Source organism: Camelina sativa, chromosome 15 (genome assembly GCF_000633955.1).
Source record: "Camelina sativa cultivar DH55 chromosome 15, Cs, whole genome shotgun sequence".
Classification (NCBI taxonomy): domain Eukaryota; kingdom Viridiplantae; phylum Streptophyta; class Magnoliopsida; order Brassicales; family Brassicaceae; genus Camelina; species Camelina sativa.
Genome location: NC_025699.1, coordinates 2,406,430 through 2,418,423, shown reverse-complemented (window position 1 = coordinate 2,418,423; position 11,994 = coordinate 2,406,430). Strand labels below are relative to the sequence as shown.

At 36.6% G+C, this 11,994-nt stretch overlaps 3 protein-coding genes across 4 annotated transcripts; 1 reads left to right on the top strand and 2 right to left on the bottom strand.

Moving 5' to 3' along the window:
* LOC104744782 (uncharacterized protein At5g19025-like) lies at nt 352–2,677 on the bottom strand. 2 transcript variants are annotated; one of them, XM_019237318.1, is made up of 3 exons: nt 2,038–2,677; nt 1,881–1,943; nt 352–624 (listed from the first exon to the last, which is right to left on the bottom strand). In XM_019237318.1, the coding sequence occupies exons 1-3, from the start codon at nt 2,567–2,569 to the stop codon at nt 602–604; spliced, it is 618 nt and encodes a 205-aa protein (XP_019092863.1). In that variant the 5' UTR covers nt 2,570–2,677; the 3' UTR covers nt 352–601. The 2 variants fall into 2 exon arrangements, with proteins under 2 accessions (XP_019092863.1, XP_010464185.1); XM_010465883.2 differs by having other exon boundaries at nt 1,881–2,666.
* Nucleotides 5,085–7,684, bottom strand: LOC104744781 (probable serine incorporator). Its single transcript, XM_010465882.1, has 5 exons — nt 7,399–7,684; nt 6,599–6,835; nt 6,230–6,341; nt 5,701–6,113; nt 5,085–5,582 (listed from the first exon to the last, which is right to left on the bottom strand). The coding sequence occupies exons 1-5, from the start codon at nt 7,574–7,576 to the stop codon at nt 5,293–5,295; spliced, it is 1,230 nt and encodes a 409-aa protein (XP_010464184.1). The 5' UTR covers nt 7,577–7,684; the 3' UTR covers nt 5,085–5,292.
* LOC104744780 lies at nt 8,706–11,527 on the top strand. The gene is made up of 2 exons (XM_010465881.2): nt 8,706–9,260; nt 9,498–11,527. The coding sequence occupies exon 2, from the start codon at nt 9,498–9,500 to the stop codon at nt 11,301–11,303; it is 1,806 nt and encodes a 601-aa protein (XP_010464183.1). The 5' UTR covers nt 8,706–9,260; the 3' UTR covers nt 11,304–11,527.

Here is an 11,994-nt window from a genome sequence, read left to right as displayed (position 1 = left end):
TTCAGATACAGATCATCTAAATACTCTTGACTCTTGAGATATCAGAAGAAGAATCTCTTGTCACGTGAGCCAGTGAACTTGAAATCCAGTTAAGAAATCAAAGATAAATCCCTCGAACTGCATATACCAGTTATTCAAGCTTACAATTTCGGAATCTATATTCCAGAATCCAAGTAAACTGAACAGAATGGAGATACACATTAGAGCAGTTCCAACGCCAAAGATATCAACTTTCTGGACGGAAAAGCTAACCCTCATCGAGATTTCATAGACTTGCAATGAAATCAGGAGATGAGAAGCAAGAAACAAAAGCAAACACGACACAGAGATAAATTCATCCCCTAAAATATGTGTAGGAGGAAGTGCAACGAGTGCTTCTGCCTTTTTTTGCTTGGTAAGTAATGGAGTTCAATAAAAGTTAAGTATTCAAGTTGTAATATTGGGACATTTCTAAGGTAAAAGAAATAAGAAATCCGCAAACGAAGCTGTCCGGATATTTCTAGTTTCCAAGATGAACTATGCAAACATTAAATGTGATAAATCTATAATGATAGATTGAAGGGTTCCTATCGACCTGATCAGCGATGATCTACCCCTCCCTTTAAAGCCAAGTTTGCTTGCGATCTGCAGAAGATAAAGGCATAAACTGAATCAGGATTCTAAGAGAAGAAATAAAATGACTCATGAACAATATGTTAACCCAAAAAACTTTAATTTGAGTATATGAATGAATGAGAGATGTAGTCGGATAAACAAAATAAACAAGTCTGACAAGAGCACGCACCACAAACAAAAAATCACAAAATCTACTGATGTATAACCAATCAACGACCCTAGTCATAGTAGAAGTGTAGATAATATTACAAGTTACATACAAAGCAACAAAAAGAAGGCAATCATCTACTCGAGGTTGTTGCCAATTGGCTACTTAGAACCATGTATTCTGATTTATAAAAGCATGTATTTTTATCGAGCAAATCTCCAATTTTAAGATGTTGTGGTGCTACGTTTAAAACAAGGGAGCCAGATATGACCATTGAAAATCATGTCCAAGTCCCAGCATATCAAAGTCGAATAGTTTTGTTAAGAATCATTAGCTGTTATATATATGAAATTCAGATTCTCGACAAAAAGAGATTGGAAAGCAAAGGACTAACATTTGCAGCAAAAATGGAGTTTCCCATTGATATTTGATAAGCACAATCAACTAGACAAAGGCTGCTATCTGTTGACTCTTAGACTTTATTATGCCGTGGAACAACCATTTCGAACAACATGAGACAAGGCAATCCCTTCAATGTAGTCTTAATCTTACAAGGAACCTTATTTTCTAATCAGAAGAAGCTAAGGCAGAAGAATCATAATTCATGACCAAATTCCCACATTTATTCATATCTGACTTGCCAGTACTTTTTTTTGCTTAAATTTAAATCTACTAACACTGAACACTCGACATTTCTTCATATAGACCACCAAATGTTCCCTATTCAAATCTCAATTATATGATTCAAATCTGATCCAATTGGCAGCAGTTCTAATCAGCACAACTACGAATATTATTTTATAAACTACTCTTTTTACCAAGAGACTCACAATTCATTCATCATAACCAATGAATCACAGAGAGGAAAGCACACTGTTATCAATCAAAAGCAAAGAACCATTGAAACATATGATCTCTTGAGAGTGGCAATGGAGATCACATCATTCACTGGTATACTCATCGAAACATATGATCAAACAACTCATTCATAGCTAATGCTACCCAAACAGACCAGAGAACTGGCGAAAGCAAGTTCATTTCAGGCAAAACTTAACAATCAAATGAAAATGGAAATCGAAATTGGCAAAATTGAGAAGGAAGAAAGGGTTTGACTAACTTTTTATGACGACGACCTCGCTTAGGTCCCCAACCTTGAAGCTTAGCAACAGGGCAACCACATCTAGATCGGAAAAGCAAAACAGCACGTCCATTAGGAGGAGCCATCCTTCTAAGCTCAGCTCTCAAACACTCGTAATCAGGATTGCTCTCACTACCTCCTTTCCAAGGCAACCTATCAATCTCCTTACTACCTCCTCCTCCAGATTTAACACATTCCTCCGTCTGCAATTGCAAATCAAACTCCATCGCCTTCTTCAACCCTTTACACTTTGGATTCCTACACTTCCTCGATCTCGGTCCACAACAAAGGTCGAGAAACGCAATCGAAGCGGCGAAGAAGACGGCGAAGGCGAAGAAGTAAGAAGCCGGAGGGATCGGAGAGAGATCATCTTCTTCATCGTCGGAGAAGATTAAGGATGAGAGGGGAGGGAAGTGTGAGGAGAGGAGAGAGAATGAGTGGAAGAGGTAAGAGAAGTAAGAAGAGAGGAGGAAAGCGCCGGAGAAGAGGACGAGGATTAGGATTAGGAGGTCGAGAGTCGCGGAAGGAGAGTGCTTGCAGAGGTGGAGAGATGAAGAGGAAGAGGATGAGGAGCTGTGATTAGCGGCGGATCTAGAGGCGGAGGAGGAAGGGGGCATGGTATTGGTGGTGTGATGATCTTCGTCGGAGAGAAGGAGGAGATGGAGCATGTTAGGGAGGGACGACGACGACGACGGTGGTGGTGATCCCCTCCTTTACATATAATTTAACTCTTCATTTGTGTATCTATACATTTTTTTATTTTAAGGGAAAAAAGCTATAAAAAAATTAATAAAAATTTAAACTGTAATTGTGATAGATAGAAAGAGAGAGATTTCTCATAACTGAAAATGTATAAATAATGAAATAAAATAATTAATTAGATATTAAAATTGAATTTTAAATCTGTAGATATTTATATCTAAGAAATACAGTTATATATCTTATGAGATAAGAGATTATTTATGAAATATGATTGGTGAACACGTTTAAATAAGACGGTTATAAAGTTTTGAGCCGTTGGAAAAAGGCGGTAAAAAACGGTTAAAGATAATGGATAGAAAAAATGATACAGTAAAATAGAGTGATTGAGTATTTTGCTTGATCGGTAGCATTATAGCGATTGAATAATAGATAATTTGGTAAATTATGAAAAGATAAAATATAGAAGAAAATATAATATTTTATAAATACTGTAATTGTGAGAGAGACAGAGATTTCTCATAACTGAAAATGTATAAATACTGAAATAATATAATTAATGAGATAATTAAAGTTGAATTTTAAATCTGTATACATTTATATTTGAAAAAATATATATTCTATATCTTACATATTATGATAAGAGATCATTTATTATGAAGAATAATATGATTGACTCTACATCTATGTGTATAATAAGTCAACATATTAAAGATAAGAGATTGTGTTACTGATTATTATTATTATTATTATTATTATTATTATTATTATTATTTTTTTGTGTTACTGATTATTATATGATGATTTTTATGAAATAAATGACTTTTGTTTATACAAAAAATAGTATGTTTTTCTATCGAATGTTGATATATAATATACACCATAGATAGTGTATACATAAAACTATTTTGTATGTTTTCAAATAATAAATATGGTGTATATATATATAATATATATATCAGCATATTGTTTAGGGTAGAAAATTTTAGTTACATTTATCTATGATAAATTATTATTTGAATCATTCAAAATAATTTACTAACTACTAAGTAAATTTAAAAATCCAAATTTATTGTAAGAGTAAAAAACATACATAGATACTAGTAAAAATGTGGTTTGTCTTTTGAGTTCTTTCATATACCAATGAGTAATGACCAAAATATATACTTTTTAGTTGTGTAATAAATTTGGTTCAGGATACTAGTCTACTAGAGACTAGAGAGAGTGGTCAGAACTAAACCATATAACATTGAAACATGGTTCGCATTCTTTGTATGAGAATGCGTAAAGAGTAGAGTTCGTACTTCGTAGCTAGCTAAAACCAATTTAGCTCCTCACTACGGCGAAATCGTTTTCATGAGACACATACCAAAATGATAGAATTATGTCTACTATGGATGGTAGAGCTAAATTAGCTAAACGATGTTGTTGTAGTTATTTTGAAATATAGAAAATTTATGGAAAATACAATAACTAGATACACACGACACGAAATTAACAATAATGGATTCAATTAATTTTCAGATTTACAGTTGGTTTTACTAATTTTCCTAATATTCACGGTATTTTAGATTTCAGCAAATCACACGTAACATGTCAGGTCAGGTCATGTCTTTGTTTGGACAACTAGCCGTTTAATTAGTCATGTCATGTCTTCGTTGATTGGCTTTTTGCTTTCAATTTTTCAAGAATGACAAATGAGTTTTTAGCTTTTACAAGGTTGGTCTAACTCACACGTAATAATTAATATGCTCTTCGTATGTGGTAATGGGAAAATGATCAAACGTGTGTAAATCTAAGAGCAAACTAAAATTTGGTAAGGTAGGTAAATCTAAGAGCAAACATGTGAAAATGAACAACATAATTTTACAAACTAACCATTGTCATATGATTATAATTTTTTTGTTAAGATAGGTAAATATAAGAGCAAATTAGATTTGGAACTTTTTGAGTATAATGTGTAAAACTGTAAAGCATTGCCCAAAAGCGAAGGATATGAATAGATTGCTATAAGCCATACAATTAAAGACGAATAAAAAACATGGTTTGTCGGATTAACTTGAATGATTTTGTCCTTATGGATTATTCCAAGGAGAAGGCACAAGGAAGAATCAAGAATAATATAACCAAGGCTATTAAGATTGCTAATTCTAATAGCAATGATGACAAAAATGGAACAAAGCTACTCAATGTCTAGGGGTTTTAGTTTATTTGAATGATGGATTAGATCAATTTTAAACAATGAACCATTCATTATGAACTATATGATTGGATTCTTACTGAACTTTTCCTGTCAAATTCAAGTAGAGTATTTCCGTAGTTCAAATTTAGTTTATCTTTCGTTCATAGTAAGGTTTCAAAACGCTGAATCCCCAACTCGACTCGAGAGTTCTCTACAGAGCCTATCTTACTCTCTTGGCTATTTCCACCATCGCCAACAACTTGCAACCAGAAATTTAGATAATCATATGATGTAGTAACCAGTCATAGAAACAACACATCGATTCAAACAACATCCAAGGTCTTTTAATTTAGATTTCAATTACACGTCCAGCACGTAACATTAGCTACTTCCATTACCATTACTATTACCAAACGTACCCACTTTTAAGTGACTACATACATAAACATATACATAACATTCACCAGATTGGATTGGACTATATATACATGTTACCCTCGGTATGCCCCTTTAGTAGAACTCGCGATCCGGAAGGATGAGCGGTGCAATGAGTGTCCAGATGTACAGTGCGGCCGTGACCCAACCGGTGCATATCTTGACCCACACCGAGGTCCATCCCACATCGATCAGAGATGCACTCTCTGATGAATCGGTCCATCCGGAGAGAAGCATTGCAGCGTACATGCTCGCAAGCGCAAATATTATATGGAAGAAGGAGTATGAGTAGCTCACAGGCCGCGCCTCGGCTTCACTACCCTTCTTCCCGTCCTCGGGGTCCTCTAACAATGCCTCTTTCCCACCTGCAAATAACGTTTCCAGCAAAACAGAAGAAACAAAAAGCCGAGTCTAGTTCAGAATTACTATTTACAAAACCGAAAAACTTTATGTCCAAGCATATTGAAGAGTTTGGTGAAGTACCTGATCTGGGAGAAGACGGTGGTGAGAGAAATGTGGTGGAAGAGCCAGCTCGGAGGGCAGAGTATAGAACTGAGAGAACCGTAGTGAGCATTCCAAGGATGAGAGTACTTGCGTTCACTGCCTTGGATTTGTTAAGTCCATTGCACACATAGTCATGAGGTTCGCTAGAGAGACCCGTGTAACAGACATAAGCACAGTAAACTGATATAACTGATGCTGGTAAAAGACTGCCATTCACCGCAGGATGTAAAGCAATAATAGCAAAAACAAAGGCCAGGATCATCGGCATGACGATGAAGAAAACATTTAGTCCACAATCATGACCAGATGGATTGAACCAGATGAACAGTATTCCTGAGAAGGCATATGTTGCTATGTAACACACAATTGATATAACAAGCAGAGCGATATACCTGCATAAAGAACCCCATTAGTCAGAAGATTATCATTACAATAAAACGCCAAAAACAGAATCATGGCAAAAAACACAGGACAAATGCATAGAATTTAGAAAAGATGTCGAGCATACCATTTTTTCTCATCCTTTTCGACCCATGAATCATTCCAGTTATGTGTAGCATCTAACAACAAGACCACTTGAACCAACAGAAACGCTCCAGCACCAAATTTTGATAAAGTTCCTGAAAGAATGTGCACACGATGAATTCAGTTCGCATACAACTTTTAAATTCAGCAACTTATTTTTCGTACTTGCAAGTACACCAGCACATAATATATATAATCACACAAATTGTCCGTATTCAAGCTCATCAACTAAAACCTGATGAGATAACACCAACCGATTTTGCAGACCAGTAAAAATTCTAATAACATAAAATATAACGTGATGAGATATAGCACCACAAGTAGAAAATCATGAGGAGCACAGCAAACTTACCATAGATTGAGACGATAACATTTGGAACAAAAAACATGAGGGCAACAAGCAAAAACCAGACAATCATCTTCAAACCCCATCCACCATGGTGCCATGAGTCACGCCTATCGTTCTGGTCCTTCACACCAATCATGATTAAAGCATATATCGCAAAGAAGAGGAAATTCCCAAAGCTCACACGAAGAACAGCTTGCTGCTGATACCATTCTTTGGTAAATGAATCGGAAGTGTTAATCCCTGTTTGTTTAAGCAAAAACCAAAACAGAGATTTTGTATCAATAGAGGTGATGATGATTCCTCAAAACTCTAACTAAGATCAAACAGGTATAACATGAAGCATAAGCAGACCCAATTCAAACACATCCATCATCACAGATTGAGATAAAAACGATCACGGTTTCAAAGGAACAAACTTTACACTGACCCAATAGATTCATACTTATAAACACTATGTCTCATCATGTCTCAGTAATTCAATTCAATTGACAAGATCAGAGAGAATCCAATTTCGAAACTGATGGTTCCAAGTTCCAACTACAATCATTAAAGCTAATAACACACACTAAAGAAGACTTAAGTGCTTATAGTTGTCAAAGAAAAAAAAAAAACAAAATAGAGCCGAGTAATGCAATGCAATGCTCATCTGAATAGAGCCGAGTAATGTGAAGAAGTCAGTAAACTAAAAGACAGTGAAATTATGGTCGTTCAAGCAATGAAGTGTGTTTTGGGAAAGATACCTCCTTTTTTGTGTATTCAGGGGAGTATGAAAGAAAAAAGAAATGGATGAGAGAGAAGCGTACAAGGGAGTTTCTCAAGGAGGGGAGCACCAGTCTCGCGAAGAATCCAGGAGACGACAAGAGAAGCACCGAAGAGACCACAATAAGCGATCCTCGCTGATTTCCTCGTAATCCCCGACGCCACCGACGTACACAACCCACATGTCGCCGACGCACAGCACGAAGCTAAGCAACACGCCATCTAGTTTCCGATTTGATAAATTTTGAGAGAAAATTTAATTTTTGTGTTTTGACTTCTTCCCAAATAATCTCCTCTTCTTCTGTTGTTTCTCGTGTGTGTTTTCGTTGTTGTTCTATGGAGCAAAGAGATATCAAACTTTCGAGAAATTACAAAATCTATACCTAACAAATGAAAGTTATCAATTTAACCCATTTTGTTTAAGTTTCATTATATATACTATAGTTTGTTTAATTCTAAGGAGCTACTATTACAGGCCCATTAAGGAGCTAAGACAGGCCTAATTTGGCCCTAATATTAAGTTAGTAAGAAAGATCGAGACCGGTACTAGTTTGGCCCAATATTACTCGGTTCAATCAACATCAATTTACACCTAAAGAAAATGAAAGATTTTCAGATAATGTGTGCTTCTTTATCTTAGGACCAAGACATTTGGAGTTAAAAGTCACATGTCAAGACAGATGCTCAACAGACAACAGCCAACAATAATAAATTCATGGTCAGAAGTCAGAACCATAAACCGTATAAGCCCCTACTTAATTCTCAATCTCTTTTACAAGTTAAATATCTTCTTTGCTCTTCGGAATTTTTTTAATTTTGGTTCAATTTACGGTTATAGCAAGGAGCTTCACTAATTTAATTAATCAAATACTACTATGCTAATGCTATGCCAAATTCGCAATGAGATTTACTTATTAGCTCAAGATGACGTGCAAAACTGTTTATTTATAAACTCACCATTCAATATTGTACAAAAAAAAAAAAAAAAAAAAAATTGAAACAAATGGATAAGATAAATAAAGATGGAACTATTATTGTGTAAAAAATAAAAGCTAAAATGGTATTGAAAAAAAATAGACTAGTACTAATCTAAGAAGAAGAAAAAAAAAAAGTCTTATAATTGACTTTTTATCTAGTTTTGTGTACTAAAATCTCCAACGGTAGGTTTCTCTCATCTCTCTACTGATGATAATTATAACAATCTGAATTGATATATTGGATAACAATTTACTATTTTTTTTTTAACTTTCATCCATCGTCTCTCTTTATAAATCCCCACCCAAAAACATTAATTAATTTTTATTCTCCTGCAGAGAAATAGGAGCGGCGGTGGTGGGAGAGGACAAATAACAACNAAAAAAAAAAAAAAAAAAAAAAAAAAAAAAAAAAACAAAGGCACGTGAAGCCAATCAAACACCATACACAAATTGTGTAATCAAAAAGACGAGAATAACCCTACCGGCACACCGACGCGACTTTGTGAAAACGCTTCGTTGCCCACATGTCGTCCCACAATTATTTAGCGCGGTCGTCGGCCTGTTGTCATGGTAAAACCATTACCACGACAGGGTTATAATCGTCTTGACATTAAAATTGTCTTTATCTCTCTCTCCCCCGTCTCCGCCTCCTCCTCCTCCCTCTCTCAAAATTTGCTTATTTGGCTGCACTCATCCAAAGAAATCCTAAATTCTCTTGGAGATTTATCTATTCTTATTTTATTTTTGCACTTTCTTAGTAAATGTTTGGTTTTGTTTTAGTCTAAAAAAACTTTGAATCCTCCCATAGTTTCCTTTTTCTCTCTTCCGGAAATTGGGAGGATTTTAAGTTCTTGTAAAAGAGAGGATTGTGTGAATCAATCATCATCTTCCACGAGTTCAAGAACTAACCCATCACTGAACCATTTAAAGTAAGTTTAATCATGTTTTTAATTTATCACATTATTATTATAAAGTTTGGATTTTTTTTTTTGACTTTTAATGTTTTCTCGGTAGAATAATTCTAAAAACTTAAAGCTTTACTTTTTAAGAAAAGAAAGAAAAAAAAAACTCATCTTGATTTGTTTTGTTGTTGTTGTTGTGATTTTGAATTTGTTGCTAACTTGAATCCACCTTTTCTGGGTTTTGTTGTCGGAATCTTCATTCAGATGCCGGATAAAGGAGTGATTTTGCATCCAGTTCCGAGCCAATTACTGATTCTACGGCCAAGTCCATTGCTTCAATGGCGTCTTGGTGCTCTTACTGCACTCGTCTTCTTCCTCATGTTAGTCGTTTGGAGCATTGACGGTTGTTCCATTCAAACCTTCGTTGAGCCATGGAGATTCAACGCTTACTCTGTTAAGATCAGTCCTTCTCCTTCCTCCCACTCCCTTCAAATCAGCCCTTCTCCGTCTCCTTTAACATCACCTCAACCCATTCTAGAAACAGAGGAACCTCACAATCTCACTACACACACGACGAAGGTGGTGGAACCAACTCTGGATCCGAATCTCACTTCAAACTCGACCGGTGTTCAATTCGAATGGATCACCGCCGATTCAGGGAAAGGTTTCACGGCGAATTTGTTAAGGAGTTGGTTGGCTCCGGGAGGAGCGCCGTGCAGAGAAGCAAAAACAGTTGAGATTTCAGTTTCCGGCGTCGACGGGAATGATTCGTTAGAGTTAACCGCCGGTGAGATTCATGAGTTTCGATTCCAAGCCTTGGATGAATCTGGTAAACATGTTTGCATCGGTGGTGACTACTTCGAGACTGATTTATCCGGCGAGAGTTGGAAATCGAGGCCTCCGGTGAAAGATTTCGGAAACGGAACTTACTCTTTCTCGTTACAGGTTCATCCTGAGTTCGCCGGAGATTACAATCTCACCGTCATTTTGCTCTTCCGTCACTTCCAAGGTCTTAAGTTCAGCACCTCACGTCTAGGCTTTGATCGAAAGCTTCGTAACGTCCCATTAAGATTCATCAATAAGCCTGACGTTACTCTACCGGAGCTCAAGTCATGTAAAAGATCTGACTTTAACAGAGATGCTTGGTCAGGACGGTGGACTAGGCTTGGTAAGAACGATGAGTGTGAGATCAGTAATGACGGGCGTTACCGTTGCCTCGCCGCGGATTACCCTTGTAGGAAACCGTGGTGCGATGGAGCGGTTGGAGCTATAGAGAGCAATGGTTGGGTTTACTCTACTCATTGCTCTTTTGAGGTCTTCTCTGGTGACAAGGCTTGGGATTGCTTGAAAGGGAAATGGATCTTCTTCTGGGGGGACTCGAATCATGTTGATTCGATAAGAAACTTGCTGAACTTTGTATTAGGTCATCCGGAGATCCCTGCTGTACCGAGGAGGTTTGATTTGAAGTTCTCGAATCCGAAGAACTCATCCGAGACGGTTAGGATCACGAGTATCTTCAACGGTCATTGGAACGAGACAAAGAACTACCAGGGTCTTGATTCTCTTCAAGACTCAGACTTTAGAGAGTTGCTCAAGAAGTACTTTACGGAAGACCGTGTTCCGGACGTGATGATTGTGAACTCAGGTCTACACGATGGGATTCACTGGACGAGTCTTAGAGCCTTTGCGAAAGGAGCTGAAACCGCAGCTGCGTTTTGGAGAGGAGTTTTTGATAAGGTGAAAAGCAGGGGATTGCAACCGCCTGAGGTGATTTTTAGGAACACGATTGCGACAGGAGGGTACGCGAGAACGTTAGCGTTTAACCCAAGCAAAATGGAGGCGTTTAACGGAGTGTTTCTCGAGAAAATGAAGGACGCAGGATTGGTCACAAGCGTGGTGGATAACTTTGATATGACGTATCCGTGGCATTATGATAACAGGTGCAACGACGGAGTTCATTACGGTAGAGCTCCGGCGAAATTGAAGTGGAGGGACGGTGAGATTGGTCATCAGTACTTTGTGGATTTGATGCTCGTTCACGTTTTGCTCAATGCATTGTGTGTGAAATAGAGACATGGTTAAGTTTGGTTTAGGGAAGAGTCATGGATTCTTTATTTATGTGTAGACTTTTGTAATTTTTTTGGAGTATAGATTATTATTATTTGGGAAAACTCAACTCACCAAGCTTGAGTTTCATTGTATAATAGTGAGAGATTTGAACAACCGTTGTGTACTATATACATATCTGGTTGACATTTTTCAGATAATAATAATATTTTTGAACACTTGAATGATTGTAATTTGGCTCAACTAGCTATAAACTGACTTTTATGTTGGAAGTTAGCTTAATTCACCCATTTATTGCTCTCTATGACTTAAAACACACACACACACACACAGCTAACTCGCAGCCAATAACGATTGTTGCATCCGTGAATGTTTTGAAGAGATGGTCCTCGCAAAAGTCCTAATGATTCATCTAGAAGACGATAGTGTCATAGTTAACGAGTTAACTTCATTTTATATATATGTCAACTATACTGTAATTTGCAAAAGTGTTCTGTTTAATGCTTTGTAATAAACTACAAAAAACGAGTGGTCTATAAACAATTATTTCTTACATATTATATAGAACAAAAGGGGAAAAAGAAACAGACCAAAAAATAATGCCACAGTTAATCATTTCAGTTGGGTCAAATGAACAAATCTTCTTCATTGTAAAGCCTAAAATTTAGAAGAAAAAGGGAATAATTGGAAACCA